An 18,698-nucleotide genomic window follows, 5' to 3' on the forward strand; every position below is an offset into this window, starting at 1 on the left:
TGTGTCTGTGTGAGAGTCTGTGTGAGTTTGTGTGTGTGTGAGAGTCTGTGTGCGCGTGTCTGTGTGAGCGTCTGTGTGTGTGAGTCTGTGTGTGTGTGAGAGTCTGTGTGAGAGTGTGTGTGAGGGTCTGTGTGAGTCTGTGTGTGTGTGTGTGTCTGTGTGAGAGTCTGTATGAGTTTGTGTGTGTGTGAGAGTCTGTGTGCGCGTGTCTGTGTGAGAGTCTGTGTGTGTGAGTCTGTGTGTGTGAGAGTCTGTGTGTGTGTCTGTATGTGTGAGTCTGTGTGAGAGTCTCTGTGTGAGAGTCTGTGTGTGAGAGTCTGTGTGTGTGTCTGTGTGTGTGTGAGAGTCTGTGTGAGAGTCTGTGTGTGTCTGTGTATGTGAGTCTGTGTGAGGGTCTGTGTGTGTGTGAGAGTCTGTGAGAGTCTGTGTGTGTGTCTGTGTGTGTGTGTGAGCGTCTGTGTGTGTGTCTCTGTGTGTGTGAGAGTCTATGTGAGAGTCTGTGTGCGCGTTTCTGTGTGCGTCTGTGTGTCTGTGTATGTCTGTGTGTATGTCTGTGTGTGTATGTCTGTGTGTGTGTATGTCTGTGTGTGTGTGTCTGTGACGCTCACAACAACGAGCGGAGCGGCGGGTGGCTAAAGCACAGCAGGTTGGCACAGTAGGGGGCACAGGTGGTGCATCAGCCAGTCATCTCAGTCAGTCGACCCGTGGCACCTGGGTCTGCCCCGTGACCTCCTGCCAGCGGGCGTTCGACACTCCACGTGGCCTCAAGGTGCACATGGCCTGGCACAAGCGTCGTGGTGACGTCACCGCCACTTAGTGGTGAATGGTGGTTGTTGTTGTGTCTGTGTGTGTCTGTGTGTGTGTCTGTGTGTGTGTGTCTGTGCCAAACGGTAGGCGGGCGGCCGTGGTATTGAACCACCCCCTCGTGTCCCTACATTGGCGACACTCGCCACTCACAGCACTTGCCCCTCACTCACAGCACTTGCCCCTCACTCACAGCACTTGCCCCTCACTCACAGCACTTGCCCCTCACTCACAGCACTTGCCCTTCACTCACAGCACTTGCCACTCACTCACAGCACTTGCCCCCGACAGTCCGTGACAGGCTACACGGGGGCCGCGGCGAGGGCGGCAGGGATCCTTGCGTCTCTTGTCTCTGCGCGTGCGCTGAACGCGACCCACGCGGGCTGGGAGCAGCGTTGTTTGTGAACTATCGCCCGGGAGAGGCTTGCGGACGGCAAAATCCACGACGCGAAGTGGGTGGCGCGGTGCCGGAGAGCGGAGGGAGGGCAGTGGGCACAGCTGCAGCGGGCGGGCACCCCGGCTCGGTGGGTTGCTCCGTGTAGTGGTGGTGGTGCACTGCTTACTGCTGGCCACAGAGACCCCCCCCCCACCACCACCACCCCACGGAGAAGAGAGGGGGGGGGCGTAGGGGGTGCCGGGTGGGAGAGGAGGAGGAGAAGAGGAGGAGGAGGTGGTGGTGAGGTCCTCTCGCTGAAATGAGAGCCACGTGTTGGGACCCACCTCCCCCTCTGCGCACCCCGTAGGTGGTGGTGGTGCCCCTCCCAATCCTCGACCCCCCTCGAAAGAGGAAACTGGGAGGGAAATTTAGGAACCGCAGCAGAGGAGAAAGGTGGAGGGGGGTGGTGGTGGAATTATTTTATTATTATTCTTATTCTTCACGGATGTTTTTTTGACTTTCCTCTCTCTGATGGTGACAGTAAAAGCCGAGGGCTCGCGGCTCTGCACGAACACTCTCGTCTCTGTCTCGCTGTCTCGCTGTCTCTGTTAAGTCTCTCTGTCTCCCTGTCTCTCTCGCCTCTGTCTCTGTCTCTCTGTCTCGCTGTCTCTGTTAAGTCTCTCTGTCTCCCTGTCTCTCTCGCCTCTGTCTCTGTCTCTCTGTCTCGTTGTCTCTGTTAAGTCTCTCTGTCTCCCTGTCTCTCTCGTCTCTGTCTCTGTCTCTCTGTCTCGCTGTCTCTGTTAAGTCTCTCTGTCTCCCTGTCTCTCTCGCCTCTGTCTCTGTCTCTCTGTCTCGCTGTCTCTGTTAAGTATCTCTGTCTCTCTGTCTCTCTCGCCTCTGTCTCTGTCTCTCTGTCTCGCTGTCTCTGTTAAGTCTCTCTCGCCTCTGTCTCTCTGTCTCGCTGTCTCTGTTAAGTCTCTCTGTCTCCCTGTCTCTCTCGCCTCTGTCTCTGTCTCTCTGTCTCGCTGTCTCTGTTAAGTCTCTCTGTCTCCCTGTCTCTCTCGCCTCTGTCTCTGTCTCTCTGTCTCGCTGTCTCTGTTAAGTCTCTCTGTCTCCCTGTCTCTCTCGCCTCTGTCTCTGTCTCTCTGTCTCGCTGTCTCTGTTAAGTCTCTCTGTCTCCCTGTCTCTCTCGCCTCTGTCTCTGTCTCTCTGTCTCGCTGTCTCTATTAAGTCTCTCTGTCTCCCTGTCTCTCTCGCCTCTGTCTCTGTCTCTCTGTCTCGCTGTCTCTGTTAAGTCTCTCTGTCTCCCTGTCTCTCTCGCCTCTGTCTCTGTCTCTCTGTCTCGCTGTCTCTGTTAAGTCTCTCTGTCTCCCTGTCTCTCTCGCCTCTGTCTCTGTCTCTCTGTCTCGCTGTCTCTGTTAAGTCTCTCTGTCTCCCTGTCTCTCTCGCCTCTGTCTCTGTCTCTCTGTCTCGCTGTCTCTGTTAAGTATCTCTGTCTCTCTGTCTCTCTCGCCTCTGTCTCTGTCTCTCTGTCTCGCTGTCTCTGTTAAGTCTCTCTCGCCTCTGTCTCTCTGTCTCGCTGTCTCTGTTAAGTCTCTCTGTCTCCCTGTCTCTCTCGCCTCTGTCTCTGTCTCTCTGTCTCGCTGTCTCTGTTAAGTATCTCTGTCTCTCTGTCTCTCTCGCCTCTGTCTCTGTCTCTCTGTCTCGCTGTCTCTGTTAAGTCTCTCTCGCCTCTGTCTCTCTGTCGCGCTGTCTCTGTCAAGTCTCTCTGTCTCCCTGTCTCTCTCGCCTCTGTCTCTGTCTCTCTGTCTCGCTGTCTCTGTTAAGTCTCTCTGTCTCCCTGTCTCTCTCGCCTCTGTCTCTCTGTCTCTGTCTCGCTGTCTCTGTTAAGTCTCTCTGTCTCCCTGTCTCTCTCGCCTCTGTCTCTCTCTCTCTGTCTCGCTGTCTCTGTTAAGTCTCTCTGTCTCCCTGTCTCTCTCGCCTCTGTCTCTGTCTCGCTGTCTCTGTTAAGTCTCTCTGTCTCCCTGTCTCTCTCGCCTCTGTCTCTGTCTCTCTGTCTCGCTGTCTCTGTTAAGTCTCCCTGTCTCTCTCGCCTCTGTCTCTGTCTCGCTGTCTCTGTTAAGTCTCTCTGTCTCCCTGTCTCTCTCGCCTCTGTCTCTGTCTCTCTGTCTCGCTGTCTCTGTCAAGTCTCTCTGTCTCCCTGTCTCTCTCGCCTCTGTCTCTGTCTCTCTGTCTCGCTGTCTCTGTCAAGTCTCTCTGTCTCCCTGTCTCTCTCGCCTCTGTCTCTGTCTCTCTGTCTCCCTATCTATCTCGCCTCTGTCTCTCTCTCTCTCTCTGTCAAGTCTCTATGTCTCGCTGTCTCTCTCGCCTCTGTCTCTCTGTCTCGCTGTCTCTCTCGCCACTGGCTCTCTCTCTGTCTCACCGGTGTGTGTGTCTCTCTCTGTCTCTGACCTCTCTCTGTCTCTGACCTCTCGCTGCCTGCGTGTGCCGTGGGTTCGAGCAGCTGTGTGGGTGGGAGAGGGAGGGAGGTGGTGCGGGGGGTGCCTCAGGGGTGAGTGCGTGGCTGCTGTAAGAGAGCGCTGTGTGTGGCGTGACAGGAGCTGTGAGTGAGTGAGGGAGGAGTGAGTAGCTGAGTGTGTGTGGGTGGCTGAGTGTGTGTGGGTGGGTAGTCGTGTGGGTGGGTGGCTGAGTGTGTGTGTGTGTGGGTAGTCGTGTAGGTGGGTGGCTGAGTGTGTGTGTGGGTAGTCGTGTGGGTGGGTGACAGAGAGTGTGAGTAGTCGTGTGGGTGGGTGAGTGAGAGTGTGGGTAGTCGTGTGGATGACCGAGTGTGTTAGTGAGAGGGTAGTCGTGTGGGTGACCGAGTGAGTGTGTGGGTGGATGGCTGAGTGTGTGTGTGGGTAGTAGTGTGTGTGGGTAGCTGAGTGTGTGTGGGTAGCTGAGTGTGTGTGGGTAGCTGAGTGTGTGTGGGTAGTCGTGTGTGTGGGTGGCTGAGTGTGTGTGGGTAGTCGTGTAGGTGGGTGGCTGAGTGTGTGTGTGGGTAGGCGTGTGGGTGGCTGAGTGAGTGAGTGTGTAGTCGTGTGGGTAGGTAGCTGAGTGTGTGTGGGTAGTCGTGTGGGTGGGTGGCTGAGTGAGTGTGTGTGGGTAGTCGTGTGGGTAGCTGAGTGAGTGTGTGGGTAGAAGTGTGGGTGGGTAGCTGAGTGTGTGTGGGTAGTCGTGTGGGTGGGTGGCTGAGTGTGTGTGTGGGTAGTCGTGTGGGTAGCTGAGTGAGTGTGTGTGGGTAGTCGTGTGGGTGGCTGAGTGAGTGTGTGGGTAGTCGTGTGGGTAGGTAGCTGAGTGTGTGTGTGTGGGTAGTCGTGTGGGTGGGTGGCTGAGTGAGTGTGTGGGTAGTCGTGTGGGTAGCTGAGTGTGTGTGTGGGTAGTCGTGTGGGTAGGTAGCTGAGTGAGTGTGTGGGTAGTCGTGTAGGTGGGTGGCTGAGTGTGTGTGTGGGTAGTCGTGTAGGTAGCTGAGTGTGTGGGTAGTAGTGTGGGTGGGTAGCTGAGTGAGTGTGTGGGTAGTCGTGTGTGTGGGTAGCTGAGTGTGTGTGTGGGTAGTCGTGTGGGTAGGTAGCTGAGTGTGTGTGTGGGTAGTAGTGTGGGTGGGTAGCTGAGTGAGTGTGTAGGTAGTCGTGTGTGTGGGTAGCTGAGTGTGTGTGTGGGTAGTAGTGTGGGTGGGTAGCTGAGTGTGTGTGTGGATAGTCGTGTGGGCGGGTGGCTGAGTGAGGGTGTGGGTGGGTAGCTGAGTGTGTGTGTGGATAGTCGTGTGTGTGGGTAGCTGAGTGTGTGTGGGTAGTCGTGTAGGTAGGTAGCTGAGTGTGTGTGTGGGTAGTAGTGTGGGTGGGTAGCTGAGTGAGTGTGTGGGTAGTAGTGTGGGTGGGTAGCTGAGTGAGTGTGTGGGTAGTCGTGTGTGTGGGTGTCTGAGTGAGGGTGTGTGTGGGTAGGAGTGTGGGTGGGTAGCTGAGTGTGTGTGTGGGTAGTCGTGTGGGCGGGTGGCTGAATCCAGTACAAGCCACGTCGCCACGCGTCTATCTCCGTCCGTCTCCACGGTCGCTGATATTTTTCGTGGCGACGTGAAATATTGAACCGGCCGCTGTGACTCACTCCCTCGCTCCTGGGTCATCACCCCACCCCCGGGCACCCAGCCGCCCGCTCAGCGAAGAGGCGACTTCGAACAAGCGCACGAGGAGAGAGAGAGAGAGGGAGCTGCCGTCATGGGGATGGTGAGCGTGATCCTACAGGTAAATGCAACGTACAATCCACTCGCTCACTGCCGGCACCACCAACAAGCACGACTATCGCGATCCTCGCTCGCATCGCTCCACGGCATCCTGGTCGCAGTCCACGAGCATTGAGTGCGGCATCGGGCAGTGGATTTGGCACGGGCTGACACGAGCACAGGCGAGAGATATACGGCGAAAGATGTGGTGTGCCGGGCGGCGAAATATGATTTAGTTTCCCTCCCCGGGTCGCCGGTAAGGCTTGAGTGTGGGTGGCATGCGACTGCAATGAGCTCGTTAAAGCGTCGTAAAAGCGAGAGCTTCTACGACGAGAGCTTCTACGATTGCACTCGACGTGGGTCTCGCTGCGTTCGGTAACGGGGAACGAGACCGGGGCCCGCATCATCCGGACGGACCTTAACTAATCCGCGAGTTCAATTTACAAAAGTTAATTGCGCCACGTGTGTGTGTGTGTACTTAAGTCTGATGTGTGTGTGTGTGCGGGGAGCGGTAGTGTAGTGGTTAGCGCTACGCCGCGCTATGAACCCCGCAACCCGAGTTCGATTCCCGCTCACGGTCAACACCGGTGACGATTATTTGAACCGGTCCTGGGCCGCCCCTAGGTCGACTCAGCCTCAAGTGAGCACCTGGTGTGGTGTGTAGTAAACATCGCCACTGGTGGAGACAAAGGCGGTCGGGCGTGGTGCTGGCCACCCATCCCATCGTGTACCGTTCCTGCCTTCATAGGGTGCTCGCTAACAGCACTTGCCCCAACAGTCTGTTAAAGCTACACGGGGGATCTTTGTAATCGTTGTGTGTGTGTGGGGGGTGTTTAAATGGTCTAATCCGCGGGAGGATTAGTGAGCGAAAGACGTTCATGATTAATGCCTTTTGTGTGGCGACTGATCTTCAACAAAGACGGTTCTTCGGGGGCGCCTATTGAGTTTGCACTGAAGGGCTTGATTTAATTCGTGTGTGGCTTTGTAAAACCCATCTCTAGTCCTACCCATGTCACTCCGCTGCCGAATTGACGGCCGCGAGTCGTCTTCTCGTCGACACGGTTGATCGTTTGGCCATACTTCGCCACGCCGGTCAGTGCGGGTTGGTGAATGTTTCGGGGTGGACGGGGTGAAGGGGAAAGGCCGCAGTTTGCGGATCACAAATCACTCGTCACTGACGTCCCCTCGCCCCGGGCGCACTGTGGCGCTATGCGCTAACCACTGCGCCACCGCTCCCGTCGTGTTCCGTGCGTTCACAGACGTGGATAACGCCGTGGTGTCCGTAGCAACCGGTTAACGGGTTCTGTCGTAACCGGTTAACGGGGACCGCAGCCACCCCGGGCTGCACGATTCAGAAGAGCTGGTGTCGTCGCCACGTTGGCTAGGAGATGTTAACTCCCTCGACCGGTGTGCAGGAGGTCGTGGGTTCGATATCCCGACCCTGACAATGCCTGCTGCTGCTGTATATTTAGAGTTTGCGTGTCTCTCTCTCTCTTTCTCCCTGTGGTCGCGTGGATTTTTCTCCGGGTCCTCCGGATTTTCCCTTCACATTTAGAAACACACCTTCAGAGTATTTTTGACTGCTGCTCTAACTTCCCACGCGATAATGATGATAAGCCACTTCGTTGGGCTATCATCTGTGATAGCCAAAGATGGCCACATCGCTCAGTGGGGCCTTGCCTGGTAAAATAAAAAACAATGTTTAGTTTGTAGTTGCTGACTTTGGTGTTCGAGCCAAAGCGGCACACACACACAGAACGCAACAGCGTGGTGTTCACCAACCGACCATTCCAATTGTTGAAACGTCACCTGCACATCACTCGATTGGGATCCCACAGCAGCAGCGGTAGCAGCAACATCGCTCCGTACTGCTGCCAGAGCCTGGCAGGACCCTCCTGAATAACATCACCAAGTCGCGAGACTCAGTGAGGCTTTCCTGGGTCAACAAGCATGGCTCCCATCGTGTTCTCTCAAACCTAAATTACAACTCGCGTTTTTATTTGACCAGCTAAGTCCCCGCTGAGCGTCTGAATATGCGATCCTGGCTATCACAGATGATAGCTCAACGAAGTGGGCTTACTCATCATCATCATCGCGTGGACATTTATAATAGGAGCAAAATACTCTAAAAACGCGTCATGTCGATACTAAATGTGGAGGGGGAAAGCCAGAGGGCCCGGAGACAAATCCACGCAACCATGGGGAGAGAGAGACACCGCAAACTCCAAATATACAGCAGCAGCAGCAGGGGTCAGGGTCGGGATATCGAACCCACGACCTCCTGCATACCAAGCGAGGTAGTTAACATTCCCCTAGCCACCGCGGCGCCCGTGTGACACCATGGTCTTGTCATGCCGTCAAACGCAACGTTTGAGATGTTGGGGCCACATTCTCAGCGCTGGAGAGTTGATCGGCAGCATTTCATGTCGACATGTCGGGGTACTTGCTGAGTGAGCGCGCCTGCGAGCGAGCACGTGGCATTATTGGGATATCTGAGACGCTGTGTGTCGATGGATCCACGGCTTGTGGTAGAGACTAGCGCAGATGATTCACAGACTTACACAGAGACACCGCTTCGAGACCCACAACAGAGCCCATAGGCGAATGGTCGCGGTGGGCGGTAGCGTTACTCTGCTGTGCACGGTTTAATACGACTCGCATGAAGATTCATAGACTTGCACAGCGAACCTTAGGCGTACACTGAGAACCATGGACTTACACAGAGAACCATAACATTACATAGAGAACCATGGACTTACACAGAGAACCATGGAATGACAGAATCATGGACTTACACAGAGAGCCATGGACTTACGGAGTATCCACACTCACACTCGTGTCTCAGACTCAAATGATCGCCAGTGTAAAGCCGATGCCAGTTGTGTGCAGTATGCGATGTGCTGTGTGGTTTGCTGTGTGTATGTGATGTGTGCTGCGTGGTGTGTACTATGTGATGTGTGTGTGTGCTGAGTTTGATGTGTGTTTGGTGTGATGTGTGTGCGGTGTTTGGTGTGCTATGTGTGCGGTATGCTGTGTGTGTGGTGTGATGTGTGGTGTGTACTGTGTGATGTGTGTTTGGTGTGATGTGTGTGCTGTGTGTGTGGTGTGCACTGTGATGTGTGGTGTGTACTATGTGCTGTGTGTGCTGTGTGTGCGGTGTGTGCGGTGTGATGTGTGGTTTGGACTATGTGATGTGTGCTGTGTGTTTGGTGTGCGGTGTAATGTGTGCTGTGTGGTGTGTGATGTGTGGTTTGTACTGTGTGCTGTGTGTGCTGTGTGTTTGGTGTGATGCGTGCTGTGTGTTGTGTGATGTGTGGTTTGTACTGTGTGCTGTGTGTGCTGTGTGTTTGGTGTGATGCGTGGTGTGTTTGGTGTGATGCGTGCTGTGTGTGCTGTGTACTATGTGCTGTGTGTGCTGTGTGTTTGGTGTGATGCGTGCTGTGTGTGATGTGTGGTTTGTACTGTGTGATGTGTGTGCTGTGTGATTGGTGTGATGCGTGCTGTGTGATGTGTGGTTTGTACTGTGTGATGTGTGTGCTGTGTATTTGGTGTGATGCGTGCTGTGTGTTGTGTGGTGTGTGGTTTGTACTGTGTGATGTGTGTGCTGTGTATTTGGTGTGATGCGTGCTGTGTGTTGTGTGGTGTGTGGTTTGTACTGTGTGATGTGTGCTGTGTTTGGTGTGATGCGTGCTGTGTGATGTGTGGTTTGTACTGTGTGATGTGTGTGCTGTGTTTGGTGTGATGCGTGCTGTGTGTGCTGTGTACTATGTGCTGTGTGTGCTGTGTTTGGTGTGATGCGTGCTGTGTGTGATGTGCGCTGTTGGTAGTGGGAGTGGTTAGCGCACTTCGCTACGACCCCCGACCACCCGAGTTCGATTCCCGCTCACGGCCAACACCAGTGACGATGATCTGAATTGGTCCTGGGCCTCCCCTAGGGCGACTCAGCCTCAAATGAGTACCCATGCGGTGTGTAGAAAACAACGCCACTGGAGAGACAAAGACGGCCGGGCGTGGTTCTGGCAATCCACCCCCTAGTGTGCCATGCCAGCCTTCATAGGTGCTCGCTAAAAGGCACTTGACCCTATAGTCTGTTAAGGCTATACGGGGGGGGGGGGTCTTTGTATATGTGTTGTGTGTATGTGATGTGCTGTGTAGTATGTGATGTGTTGTGTGTATGTGATGTGCTGTGTAGTATGTGTTGTGTGTATGTGATGTGCTGTGTGTATGTGATGTGTGTATGTGATGTGCTGTGTAGTATGTGTTGTGTGTATGTGATGTGTTGTGTGTATGTGATGTGCTGTGTGTATGTGATGTGTGTATGTGATGTGCTGTGTAGTATGTGATGTGTTGTGTGTATGTGATGTGTGTATGTGATGTTGTGTGTACGTGATGTGTTGTGTGTATGTGATGTGCTGTGTAGTATGTGATGTTGTGTGTATGTGATGTGTGTATGTGATGTGCTGTGTGTATGTGTTGTATGTGTTGTGTGTATGTGTTGTGTGTGATGTGTTGTGTGTGTGATGTGCTGTGTAGTATGTGATGTGTTGTGTTGTGTGTATGTGATATGTGTATGTGATGTGTTGTGTATGTGATGTGCTGTGTAGTATGTGATGTGTTGTGTGTGTTGTATGTGTTGTGTGTATGTGATGTGTGTATGTGATGTGTTGTGTGTATGTGATGTTGTGTGTATGTGATGTGTTGTGTATGTGATGTGTTGTGTATGTGATGTGTGCTGTGTGTATGTGCTGTGTGCTGTGTGTATGTGATGTGTTGTGTGTATGTGATGTGTTGTATGTGTTGTGTGTATGTGATGTGTTGTGTGTATGTGATGTTGTGTGTATGTGATGTATGTGATGTGTGATGTGTTGTATGTGATGTGTTGTGTGTATGTGATGTGCTGTGTTGTATGTGATGTCTGTGTGTATGTGATGTATGCTGTATATATGTTATGTGTGCTGTGTGTATGTGATGTGTGTATGTATGTGTGGTGTGCTGTGTGTATGTTATGTGTGCTTTGTGTATGTGATGTGTGGTGTGCTGTGTGTATGTGATGTGTGCTGTGTATGTGATGTGCTGTGTCGCGTGGTGCGTGTTCGTAGTGGTTGATTTCACTCGGACAACTTTTGTCATTCTTCCAGCACCACTTTATTTACAGTTCTCCACACGTCCTCTGTGCTCCACAGTTCCCTTGTTGCCACAGCTCGCTCGCCGTGCCTCACTCGACTCGCTCGCCGCCTTTGTCTCTCCAATCTCCACTTCTCCGTCAGCTCCGATGTCTCTGTGCTCTCTCCACTGCTGGCTGCTTCGTCTCTGCTCTTCGCTCTCCGCTATCACCATGCTCTCTCCACTGCTAACTGCTTCATCCCCGCTCTCCGCTATCACTATGCTCTCTCCACTGCTAACTGCTTCGTCTCTGCTCTCCGCTATCACCGTGCTCTCTCCACTGCTAACTGCTTCGTCTCTGTTCTCCGCTCTTCACTATCACTGTGCTCTCTCCACTGCTAACTGCTTCGTCTCTGCTCTCCGCTATCACCATGCTCTCTCCACTGCTAACTGCTTCATCCCCGCTCTCCGCTATCACTATGCTCTCTCTACTGCTAACTGCTTCGTCTCTGTTCTCCGCTCTTCGCTATCACCGTGCTCTCTCCACTGCTAACTGCTTCGTCTCTGCTCTCCGCTATCACCGTGCTCTCTCCACTAACTGCTTCGTCTCTGTTCTCCGCTCTCCGCTATCACCATGCTCTCTCTACTGCTGGCTGCTTCGTCTCTGCTCTCCGCTATCACCGTGCTTTCTCCACTGCTAACTGCTTCGTCTCTTCAGCTCCTCCACGTCTTGCCTCGTCCAGCCCCCGACTCCAACCCCCCGTTTCTCCTCACGTCTCCCCCAATGTATCCCCGCTCTCATCACACCCCAACTAATTAATCCGCAGTCCCAACGCCGCTCCGCGTGCCCGTGCGCCTGTGACCTCGTCAGACTTCAAGACGCCACTCCAGCCCTGACAACAACACCAGCCAATCACACTACAGCCCTGACAACCACACCAGCCAATCACACTCCAGCCCTGACAACCACACCAGCCAATCACACTCCAGCCCTGACAACAACACCAGCCAATCACACCTCAGCCCTGACAACAACACCAGCCAATCACACTCCAGCCCTGACAACCACACCAGCCAATCACACCTCAGCCCTGACAACCACACCAGCAAATCACACTCCAGCCCTGACAACCACACCAGCCAATCACACTCCAGCCCTGACAACCACACCAGCCAATCACACCTCAGCCCTGACAACCACACCAGCCAATCACACTCCAGCCCTGACAACCACACCAGCCAATCACACCTCAGCCCTGACAACAACACCAGCCAATCACACTCCAGCCCTGACAACAACACCAGCCAATCACACTCCAGCCCTGACAACCACACAGCCAATCACACTCCAGACCTGACAACCACACCAGCCAATCACACTCCAGCCCTGACAACCACACCAGCCAATCACACCTCAGCCCTGACAACAACACCAGCCAATCACACTCCAGCCCTGACAACAACACCAGCCAATCACACTCCAGCCCTGACAATCACACCAGCCAATCACACTCCAGCCCTGACAACCACACCAGCCAATCACACTCCAGCCCTGACAACAACACAGGCCAATCACACCTCAGCCCTGACAACAACATCAGCCAATCACACTCCAGCCCTGACAACCACACCAGCCAATCACACCTCAGCCCTGACAACAACACCAGCCAATCACACTCCAGCCCTGACAACCACACCAGCCAATCACACTCCAGTCCTGACAACAACACCGGCCAATCACACCTCAGCCCTGACAACAACACCAGCCAATCACACTTCAGCCCTGACAACCACACCAGCCAATCACACTCCAGCCCTGACAGCAACACCAGCCAATCACAGCCGTCCCTGGCTCCCCCTCAGCTTAATTGGCCCAATCGTTACCTCATCGTCCCAATATGACCCCCTACTGTCCTGTTCCCGCGCAGATTCACCAATTACCCCCCATCCGCCGATTTATTCCACTACACGTGCATGTGATGTGTGTACCGGTAGTGTACTGTATCTGTACTGTACGCACCGCGCGAACCGTTGTGCACTTTACACGCACGTACTGTACACGCACCCGCACTGTACTCACTGTATGTGTACTGTACTCGCACTGTACGTGTACTGTACACAGGTGGCTGCGCTCTGGACCGGCGTCGCGAGCGGAATGAGCCTCCCCAGCGTCCTCAACCGCTCCCAGGGTAACCATGGCAACCGCAACAACCACCCTTACCCCTCCCACAGTAACCACGGTAACCACCCTTACCCCTTCCACAGTAACCACGGTAACCACCCTTATGCCTCCCACAGTAACCACGGTAACCACCCTTACCCCTCCCACAGTAACCACGGTAACCACCCTTACGCCTCCCACAGTAACCACGGTAACCACCCTTACCCCTCCCACGGTAACCACGGTAACCACCCTTACCCCTCCCATAGTAACCGCGGTTACCAACCTTATACCTCGCATGGTAACCACGTTAACCATCCTCAACGCGAGCATGGCATTTGCATATAACAGTGATGGGCGTCCACTGCATGCGAGGGGTACCCCCAGTGGAAGCTGACCCAAGTTATGATGCTCGCTCACGGCCACCAACACTTCTGACGATTATCTGAATTGGTCCTGGTGTGGTGTGTCCTAAACATCGCCACTGGGGAGACAAAGGTGGCCGGGCGTGGTGCGGGCCACCCACCCGCTCGTGTGCTCGCTAACAGCACTTGCCCCTACAGTCCGTTGGAGGCTACACGGGGGGAGGGATATTTTATCTTTCATCCCACCTGAGTCGTTGGCGGAGTAATTCTTCGATTCGGGCACATGTTGTGACCGCTGAGGCCAGTGGCTCACGGTCGCCGACCCTTGCAAACGACATTCGCCGAGATCTTTAGACGCCCGGTGACGATTCTCTGAACCGGTCCTGGGCCTCCGCTAGGTCGACTGAGCCTCAAACGAGTAGCTGGTGCGATGGATAGTCAACATCGTCACTGGGAAGACAAAGGCGGGCGCAGTATTAACCAGGGGGGGTCGGTCACCATGGGTGGGAACGCGAACCCGCTGCGGTGAGTGGCCGCAGGGCTGCCCTTGACGACTAAAAACCTGCCAAGGGCACGGCCTACAAGCGGGGGCAGTAGAGTGGTGGCGGTGGCGGTGGCCACCGCGTACTGACGGCGCAGCATGTGGGCCGCGTGTGGGCCCAGGGTCGGCCTCCTCGTGCAGGGAGCGCTGCTTCGAGGTGACCCCCAGCGCCGAGGACGCGTGCAGCTGCGACGCGCTCTGCATCGCCTACAACACGTGCTGCGCCGACTTCAACGAGCTGTGCATCCAGCCAGGTCCTCTGCCGCACCGCACGCGCACACCGTGCCGCACACACACACACAAACACACCGTGCCGCACACACACACACACACACCGTGCCGCACACACACAAACACACACCGTGCCGCACACACACACACACCGTGCCGCCCACACACCACACATACACCGTGCCGCACACACAAACACACCGTGCCGCACACACACACACCGTGCCGCACATACACACACACACCCTGCCGTACACACACCACACACGTACAACAACAACCGCCATTCGCCACTAAGTGGCGGTGACGTCACCACGACGCTTGTGCCAGGACATGTGCACCTTGAGGCCACGTGGAGTGTCGAACGCCCGCTGGCAGGAGGTCACGGGGCAGACCCAGGTGCCACGGGTCGACTGACTGAGATGACTGAGATGACTGGCTGGTGCACCACCTGTGCCCCCTACTGTGCCAACCTGCTGTGATTTAGCCACCCGGCGCTCCGCTCGTTGTTGTGAGCGTCGCTCCTCCGCCCTCCGTTGTTGTTGGAGGGCGACTGCCTCCAACTGCCCAGTAGCGTCCGTCGCGAGCCTCCTCCACAGAGACCGATCTTGACACCGCTGGTACCAGTCATCGGCAAGTCCACTCAGCTCCACGTCCTCCCATACCGCATCAACTCCATATCTTCTCTAACCCGTGCTGCGCCCGTTTAGCCCCCTCGATCCGGCCGAACAAAAGCTGTTTCGGCATGTGGTGGCTGGGCATGCGGGCTACATGACCCAGCCATCGCAGCCTTGCCCGCCGGAGGAGCTCACCGATGGGACCTTGCCCAGATCTTTCAAGGATTTGTGAGCTCCTCACACAATCCAGTCTGGTTAAACCCAGGATGGATCGTAGGCAGGCCAGCCTAAATGTTTCTAACCGGCGAAGATGTTCCATTAGGGGGGTCCACGTTTCGCAAGCGTAGAGAAGGGAGGGAATGACCGTGGCTGAGAAGACCTGAAGCTTAGTGCGGAGCGACAGACCAGGTAGCTTCCACTCAGCGTTACGCAACCGATCAAAAGATATTGCCGCTCGACTGATTCGGAGTGAGACCTCTGCTGTTAAACTGGAGCCGGTCATAAGCACACTGCCCAGGTATGGGAAACTCTCCACTCTCTCCACAACTGCCCCACCACACACACACACCGTGCCGCACACACACAAACATACCGTGCCGTACACACACACACACACACCCTGCCGTACACACACACACACACCCTGCCGTACACACACCGCACACACACAACATGCCGCACACACACACACACACCCTGCCATACACACACCGCACACACACAACATGCCGCACACACACACACACACCGTGCCGTACACACACACACACACCGTGCCGTACACATACCGCACACATTCCGCACACACACCGTGCCGCACACACACCGTGCCACACACACACCGTGCCGCACACACACCACACACACCACACACACACCACACACACCATGCCGCACACACACCGTGCCGCACACACACACACCAAACACACACACACCGTGCCGCACACACACACACCACACAAACACCACACACACACACCACACACACACACCACACACACACACACACCGTGCCGCACACACACCACACACACACCACACACACACACCACACACACACCACACACACACACACCGTGCTGCACACACAAACACACCGTGCCGCACACACACACACACCGTGCTGCACACACAAACACACCGTGCCGCACACACACACACACACCGTGCTGCACACACAAACACACCGTGCCGCACACATACACACACCGTGCTGCACACACAAACACACCGTGCCGCACACACACACACACACCGTGCTGCACACACAAACACACCGTGCCGCACACACACACACACCGTGCTGCACACACAAACACACCGTGCTGCACACACAAACACACCGTGCTGCACACACACCACACACACACATCGTGCCGCACACACACAACGTGCTGCACACACAAACACACCGTGCCGCACACACACAACGTGCTTCACACACACACCGTGCCGCACACACACACACCGTGCCGCACACACACACACCGTGCCGCACACACACACATCACACACACCCCGTGCCGCACACACACACACCATGCCGCACACGAACACCACACACCACGCACGCTTTCTCTCATCCCGTCTCACGACGACGACGACGACCTGCTGCTGCTGCTGCTTTGGCTTCTCAGCCGTACCGATTTTGCCCTAAACCCGCTTGTGCATCACGGCCACTCGCACCTCTTGATGAGCACGGTTGGCTGCGTACGGCGCAAAATAAGTTCTCGGATCTACACCAGCGACCAGTGAATATTGCTGCACCCGGCACACTGCATCCAGGATACCTCTCACTGCGGCTAATACTCGTCACCTGCCACTTACTCCAGCATATCTGCTACCAGGAGGACATTCTGAGAAACTCACCCCTGCTGTGAATCACTTCCAATCGGCGAGCGTGTGAGCCTCCCCCTGCTGTGTGCTCGGTAGGGCTCCATCACTCGCTCCCCCACTCGCTCCCCCGCTCGCTCTCCCGCTCGCTCCCTCGCTCGCTCCCTCGCTCACTCCTTCACTCGCTCCCCCGCTCGCTCCCTCGCTCACTCCTTCACTCGCTCCCCCTCTTGCTCCCTCGCTCACTCCTTCACTCGCTCCCCCGCTCGCTCCCTCGCTCACTCCTTCACTCGCTCCCCCTCTTGCTCCCTCGCTCACTCCTTCACTCGCTCCCTCGCTCGCTCCCTCGCTCACTCCTTTACTTGCTCCCCCTCTCGCTCCCCCGCTTGCTCCCTCGCTCGCTCCCTCGCTCACTCCTTTACTTGCTCCCCCTCTCGCTCGCCCGCTCGCTCCCTCGCTCGCTCCCTCACTCGCTCCCTCGCTCACTCCTTTACTTGCTCCCCCTCTCGCTCGCCCGCTCGCTCCCTCGCTCACTCCCTCGCTCGCTCCCCCGCTCGCTCCCTCGCTCGCTCCCTCGCTCACTTCTTCACTCGCTCCCCCTCTCGCTCCCCCGCTCGCTCCCCCTCTCGCTCTACCCCGGTCGCTCCCTCGCTCGTTCCTCCTCTCGCTCCCTCGCTCACTCCTTCACTCGTTCCCCCGCTCGCTCCCCCGCTCGCTCTCTCTCTCGCTCCCCCGCTCGCTCTCCCGCTCGCTCCCTCGCTCACTCCTTCACTCGCTCCCCCTCTCGCTCCCCGCTCGCTCCCCCGCTCGCTCTCTCTCTCGCTCCCCCGCTCGCTCCCTCGCTCACTCCTTCACTCGCTCCCCCTCTCGCTCCCCCGCTCACTCCCCCGCTCGCTCTCTCTCTCGCTCCCCCGCTCGCTCCCTCGCTCACTCCTTCACTCGCTCCCCCTCTCGCTCCCCCGCTCGCTTCTCCTCTCGCTCCCTCGCTCACTCCTTCACTCGTTCCCCTGCTCGCTCCCCCTCTCGCTCCCTCTCTCGCTCCCCCGCTCACTCCCCCGCTCGCTCCGTCGCTCACTCCCCCGCTCGCTCCCTTGCTCACTCCTTCACTCGCTCCCCCTCTCGCTCCCCCGCTCGCTCCCCCTCTCGCTCCCTCGCTCGCTCCTTCACTCGCTCCCCCGCTCGTTCCCCCTCTCGCTCCCCCGCTCGCTCCCCCGCTCGCTCCCTCGCTCACTCCCTCGCTCACTCCTTCACTCGCTCCCCCGCTCGCTCCCCCGCTCGCTCCCCCGCTCCCTCGCTCACTCCTTCACTCGCTCCCCCGCTCGCTCCCCCTCTCGCTCCCTCGCTCGCTCCTTCACTCGCTCCCCCGCTCACTCCCCCTCTCGCTCCAACGCTCGCTCCCCCTCTCGCTCCCCCTCTCGCTCCCTCGCTCACTCCTTCACTCGCTCCCCCGCTCGCTCCCCCTCTCGCTCCCTCGCTCACTCCTTCACTCGCTCCCCCGCTCGCTCCCCCTCTCGCTCCCCCTCTCGCTCCCCCTCTCGCTCCCCCTCTCGCTCCGCCTCTCGCTCCCCCTCTCGCTCCCCCTCTCGCTCCTCCACTCACTCTCCCGCTCCTCTGCTCCCCTGCTCCCCCGCTCGCTCCCCCGCTCCCTCGCTCACTCCCCTACTCCCCCGCTCGCTCGTGCAGGCTACGCGTGGAACTGCGTCAAATCGCGCTGTGGGGAGAAGCGCACCAACCAGACGTACTGCAACTGCGCGGACGACTGCCTCGAGCACAGAGACTGCTGCACCAACTACAACGTCGTCTGCAAAGGTGCGTCCCTTCGACTGCCACCCCCCCCACCCCGCGCCACGCCTGATGATGACGACGGACGACGGACGAGCGAGCTCTCGGCGACATCGCTCGGCGGTTCTCCGCGACGCGCTCGCTTTGCGTGTCACGGCACCACTGGTGGTGGTGGTGACACTCGCAGCAAGGGTGGTGCCTGAGTTCGATTCCCGACTCTGTGTGGAGGTCGTGCGTTCTCTCTCCTCTCCCCCCCCGCCGTTCTGCATGGGTTTGCCTCCCACGAAAACCGAAAAAAGAACCACGATCACCTCCACGCCACCCAGTTGGGATCACAAAGATCCCTCCCCGTGTAGCCTGTAACAGACTGTTGAGGCAAGTGCTGTTAGTGGCGAGTAGCAGCACCTATGACGGTACACGAGGGGGGTGGGTGGGTGGCCATCATCCATGCCCGGCCGCCTTTGTCTCCCTAAGCGGCGATGTTTACACACGCCCGGCCGCAGGTCATGCTGAAAGATGACCTGCAAATCACTCGCCTGGCAATGTTTACACACTGCAGCAGGTACTCAGGGGGAGGCCCGGGAGCGGTTCAGATCATCGTCACTGGTGTTGGCCGTGAGCGGGAATTGA

At 56.7% G+C, this 18,698-nt stretch overlaps 1 protein-coding gene across 3 annotated transcripts in view; it reads left to right on the plus strand.

Annotated features, from left to right (window-relative positions):
- Window positions 1–608: 608 nt before the first annotated feature.
- The window catches only part of ENPP2 (ectonucleotide pyrophosphatase/phosphodiesterase 2), a 72,801-nt gene continuing 54,711 nt past the window's right edge, over window positions 609–18,698 (plus strand). The window contains exons 1-4 of one of the 3 annotated variants that reach the window (XM_076073866.1): window positions 609–769; window positions 12,658–12,724; window positions 13,725–13,856; window positions 17,970–18,095. In XM_076073866.1, coding sequence (XP_075929981.1) covers window positions 12,691–12,724; window positions 13,725–13,856; window positions 17,970–18,095 — 292 coding nt within the window. In that variant the 5' untranslated portion in view covers window positions 609–769; window positions 12,658–12,690. Of the gene's footprint in view, window positions 770–3,734; window positions 5,455–12,657; window positions 12,725–13,724; window positions 13,857–17,969; window positions 18,096–18,698 lie in introns of those variants that run through there. The other 2 variants (XM_076073865.1, XM_032980138.2) reach the window with 2 other exon arrangements.

Source organism: Petromyzon marinus, chromosome 43 (genome assembly GCF_048934315.1).
Source record: "Petromyzon marinus isolate PM22_M1 ecotype Great Lakes invasive population chromosome 43, UKy_Petmar_22M1.pri1.0, whole genome shotgun sequence".
Taxonomy (NCBI): Eukaryota; Metazoa; Chordata; class Hyperoartia; order Petromyzontiformes; family Petromyzontidae; genus Petromyzon; species Petromyzon marinus.